The sequence below is a fragment of the Rhagoletis pomonella genome, unplaced genomic scaffold, assembly GCF_013731165.1.
Source record: "Rhagoletis pomonella isolate Grant_MI unplaced genomic scaffold, Rhpom_1.0 Rhpom_scaffold_00007, whole genome shotgun sequence".
Taxonomy (NCBI): Eukaryota; Metazoa; Arthropoda; class Insecta; order Diptera; family Tephritidae; genus Rhagoletis; species Rhagoletis pomonella.
In genome coordinates this window covers 21,764,222-21,769,208 of record NW_023458561.1, presented here as the reverse complement: position 1 = coordinate 21,769,208, position 4,987 = coordinate 21,764,222, and the positions used below count along the sequence as shown (strand labels likewise).

At 35.6% G+C, this 4,987-nt stretch overlaps 1 protein-coding gene across 1 annotated transcript in view; it reads left to right on the top strand.

Moving 5' to 3' along the window:
* Positions 1-1,161: 1,161 nt before the first annotated feature.
* LOC118743610 overlaps positions 1,162-4,987 on the top strand; it is a gene marked incomplete at its 3' end in the record, with an annotated part of 4,232 nt that continues 406 nt past the window's right edge. Inside the window, 2 exon segments of the mRNA XM_036476378.1 lie at positions 1,162-1,884; positions 4,516-4,967. Of these exon segments, the coding sequence (XP_036332271.1) occupies positions 1,781-1,884; positions 4,516-4,967 (556 nt within the window).

The following is a 4,987-nucleotide window of genomic DNA, read 5'->3' as shown; positions in this document are numbered from 1 at the left end:
ATTTTGAAATTTACGTAAACTATTCGGAACATTCCAAAAATTCATAAAGTTTAATTTGTTTTCAAAAATATTAATAAGATTTTTAGTAGCACGTTTCCAATGTTACAAAAAATTAAATGTTCAATCTATTGTTCAGACGCAGAGAAAGGGTTAAGCGTACTTTACCGCATACTTCTTATATTTTTATGTTATTTATTTAACTGAGATTGAAAAAAAACATCAAAATTATAACAACGGGAAATTCTGTACCGTTCGCAATTATTTGCAAGCAAAAGCCTTACTTAAAAAAAAAAAACGGAGGGCATATCCGAACTCACCGATCCAGATATGTCCAAGGATTATGGATGCCGTTTTTGCCTTTTTCTGAAAAAAAGCGTTTTTGTTGGCCTGTGGTATTGGATAAATAAGTATGTCACGAGAATGATTCTAAAATAAGTGCAGTTAGTCATTTTTACATTATTACAAACTTTCGTGTTTCGTTTTATTATTTGGCAGAAGCACACACCGAGGATCTTTGACCTCTTTTACTATGCAAATACTCCTCTTCGAGTTGGCGAAAATGTTTACATGATCTGTTATGAATATCATAAAATATTATTAAACATAAACTTGTGCAAAAAGGGATTTACATTGAAAATTAAAATAAACAAAAAGATGGGTTTATTATGCCTCAATTGGAAAGCTCCTTTGATGATATTTTATGCTGACGATAGTCCCCAGACAGCGTCTCTATGAAATTAACTCCTCGATTTCCTCTTGAAGTGTCTTATAAACTTACAGCAGGAAAAGAACTACCTACATACGTTTAAATGAGATTCTTTACTTTAATCAAATATCTAATAAACTAAATGGGGGATTTTCCGTGGGAGCAACACAAACTAACTACATTTTCTTAACAGGTAACAACTACCGCCGGACAACCTTATACTAAAATGGGCATTCCCCCCAATCATTGAACTTGAAATCGGTTGCTTGTAGAAAAAAATGTTTGTTATTGAACTTCTTTTACTAAAAAATAAATAAAAATGTACAAGTATTTACACTCAATTGGCATTGCGCATAATGCATATATTTGTATATGTCTATGTACATACTTTATATTGTTCAAAGACCTGAATTTAATTAATGTTTTATTTTATTTTATTTACTTTCAGTGTTAATTCCGGTAACTGACATAAATTGACGTCTTTTTGTGCGAAAAAATGAATGCTAAATGCAACAACCAAGCGTTAGCGCCTAGAAGCAGATAACGAAAAACGAAAATTTAAAACGAATTGCTTGTGTATATATAGAGTGTGAAGGGTAAAAATGTCACGTGTATATATAAGCAAAATATTTATTTGGGTATAGTTCTAAATAAATTGTGCTAAAGCATAGTGTCGGAAAAGCAGCGGGTCGGTGTAGTAAAACGGAAGTTTGTAAAAACAGTATTTGTGAAGTGAATGTGAAAAAAATTGCAACAAAAAACGTGTAAAGCAGTCACGGGTCCAAGTTTAAAAAGTCGTTTGTTAAATTAGTGTGTCGATAATTTGTGATTATTTGAATTGGAAGGGCCTAGTCTTTCGCTTCCCAAGTCGTTCTCAAAAAAAACAAAAAAAAAAAAAAAACTAATCAATCAACTTCCTATTTCATGGAATAGCTAACACGAAAGAGAAAAGGAAACGAAAAAGTTAGCCCACGTCCGTTAAATATAGACTTTTTTTGAACACACACAAATAAAGGCGCAACCATTTACGTGTTTCTGCTACTTTAGCGCTTCCGAATGCCATGATTTATCAGCATGTGGACGTATATGATGGCCGCCAGCCGTGGAGAACGGGCGAGCATGATGATGTCCGCATCGAGACGTCGCAATGAGAGTGAATCACCGAAATATGGTTACAAGTAAGTGATAAGTAAAGCCATGTTGTGTGCTCATGATGCAATAATAAAAGGTGTTGTCCGTTGGCAACTTCTGGCACTAATTCGTCATCTTAAGCTACCTTAGAAAATGTAGTCTATTTGCCTACTAAAAAATAATACTCTTATAAGCAAAAAGCGAAATTTGTGTCTGTAGAGAAGTAAAAAAAAATATTTGTCAAATACACAATGCATTTTCGCATTAAGCGACTAAGCTGATAAATAACGCAGAAAACTTAAAATATACGAGCATTGTTGCTGCTTCTTTTATCATAAATTTCATTTCAGAAGCTGTGAGTTATAGATATTTTTACATACATACATACACAGGTGTACACAATTTTCCAATTTCTGCAAATAAAACTTTAACGAGCACACAAAGAAATCCATAATATTAAATAAATAGTACAGGCGACAGAGATTAAAAATCAGTCGGGTGTGAGACTATTTCGGACCATGCAACTTTTTTTATCAGATTCTATGAACAGTCAGCCTGAAACTGAACTATGCAGGACAAGTAAAAGCATTTTTATGTTTTTTTTTATAATTATTCGAACAAATATGATAAACGTGAGAGAGGTTTTTGATATATTTTAAAATTTTGGGGTGTTGAGCTGTAAAAGAGATAAGACAACTAAAATTTCCTTATCTTCGCCCTTAGCCAAACGAGTTTATATTTATTTCAACAATCGGATGAGAAAAGGCAGCGTTATTGTTAAGGCAAAGGGGCAATTCTCAGAAATTTCGAATTTTTGTGTGAAATTTTTTTTATTTTTAAATCGCGAGCACATGTCTGAACTCTATAGTGTACGTTCCCTCAGCTGCTAGAATATAAAATCCAACTGGGTGCAACGTTTTGACGTGATTTTTATGAAATTAAAGCTGATTACATAACAGACGCGATAAGACTCTGTGGAAAAAATATGAAAGTTCTGCAAAGTTTGTCCAAAATTTCTAACTTTTTGATTAGCGTCTTTAGACAAAATTTTGGTATTCAGCTTTGTAGCTCATAAAATTTTTGCAAGCAAAGTGGAAATTTTGAGTATTTTGGATTTAGAGTAGATTTTTGGCAATTTTTTTTGTTGAGGGTACTCCGCAAGTTTTTCGAATATAAAAAATTTCGAACATAAATTGCTAAAAATTTAAGGTAAGTCGCCAATAAAGTGGTGCACGAGGTTCATAGTTCAATAGTATATTGTACAATAGAGCACACACGTATTTGGCTAAATAAGTTTTTTTAACTATCTTCTACACGTCTAGATTGATTCCTTTAATGCTCCAGAACACTATAAAGGTTGTCCGATAACAGTTTTACGTACGCACCAGCTACAGTACACTATAAAAGCCGCGAGTGTCAGAATAAAAAAAGGATTCACGCCACTTCTTTATCACTTCTTTGCTATTGCAAGCACATACTTCTAACATGCTGCATTCGTTTCCCCTCTCCAAATACTACCAGCTAATTATAAACCGTAACATGAGCATTCAACGCACCAATTTTTGCATCGTGAAAATAAAAAAATTATAGGAGAGTCACGCTTTTATTTGTGATAATTTCGCAATTTTATTATATGTATATTTGGCTGGAAAATATGTACGGTGATCCTTTTTTGGCATTTACATATTCTATGCAACATACGTAACCTGATTTTTGTTAACAATACAGGGTGGGCCAAATAAGACCTACCAATGAAAAACAACCAGCTCCAGTTACACCCATCAAGATGACCCAAATAGGTGTTATGGCCGAAAAGTAGTCGGCCCATATTTTTTCGAGAATGATGATGAGACACCAGAAACGATTTCTGGGGCTTCTTACAGAACAATGACTTTTTGTGGCCAACGGCAGAACAGCATCCTAATTTGTGGTTCCAACAGGATGGAGTGACTACGCACACTGCTAGGCAAACTACGGACCTATGAACTCTGGATTGTAGGTGTTATTTGGCCCACCCTGTAGTACAAATTTTCGTCGAAATCAAATTTGGATCCACCATAACTATATTACTTCTCAGCCGATTCTTTTTAGTATGCCGGTGATATTAAGATACTTTTTATTGAGAATTTTATGACAAAGAAGATGTAAAAAAGTCCGATAGGCAATACTTTTCACCAATAGAATGCATTTTTAGATTATTTTTACAGACTTTCATGTTGACTGTTCATAGAATCCGATAAAAAAATTGCATGGTCCGAATTAGTTCTACTAGGAAACCTCGACTACAAAAGATTGTGTTTAAATAAATAAATTTTGTCATTTAATAACAAACAAAAATCTCGTAATATATACCGCTTTCATAAATAATTCTTACCATAATAAATAATCTGTGTCAAAAAAGTTAAGCTACTCATAATTATTGATACATCCATACATAAATCTGATACCAAAAAGAGCACTCAATTTAGTACTTTTTTAGGAAATGCCACGTATTTCCTATTCTCTTTCGAGCTCCCAAGAAACAACCTTAAGCTGCGCACATAATCTTTTAAAATTGCATTATACCTTTGGCATAGCTTTGGGCGCACCACCTCACCAAAGCATTTAGCATATTTTTAAAAGATTTGGAATGCAATTTCATTTAATCTGTTGTTTTATTTTGCCTTTCATTTCTCTAGTTTCGGCCGTTCAATGCCCTACCGTTCGACTGCTCGCCACAATGTGCTGTCACTGCACTCGACGAGCTCAACACTTCCGCCCGGCGCCTATACGCCATACGCGTCCACCTCCAACACAATGCCCTACTATGAGTCGCATCACCAAAGTGGTAGCCATACCGCCGCCGATGCAAACCTGCCAAGCGCTAGCACTAGTGCCGCTTCCACAGTCAGTCCGCCGCCATTTCATACGTACGCCGCCGGCGCTGCACTGCAACGACTGCCGCCACATAATAGCCACCATCATATCGGACATGCAACGGCAGCGATAGATGAGGATGGCACCAGCCTCTTTTCGCCCCTCTCACCGTGCACGCCGCTCACCGTCGCTGCCGACAAGGACACACACATATTCGTATACAAGGGCGCGAAAGCGAAAACGACACGTAAACGCCTAATAGCCAATCATGTTGGTGAAATGATGCGTGACGAG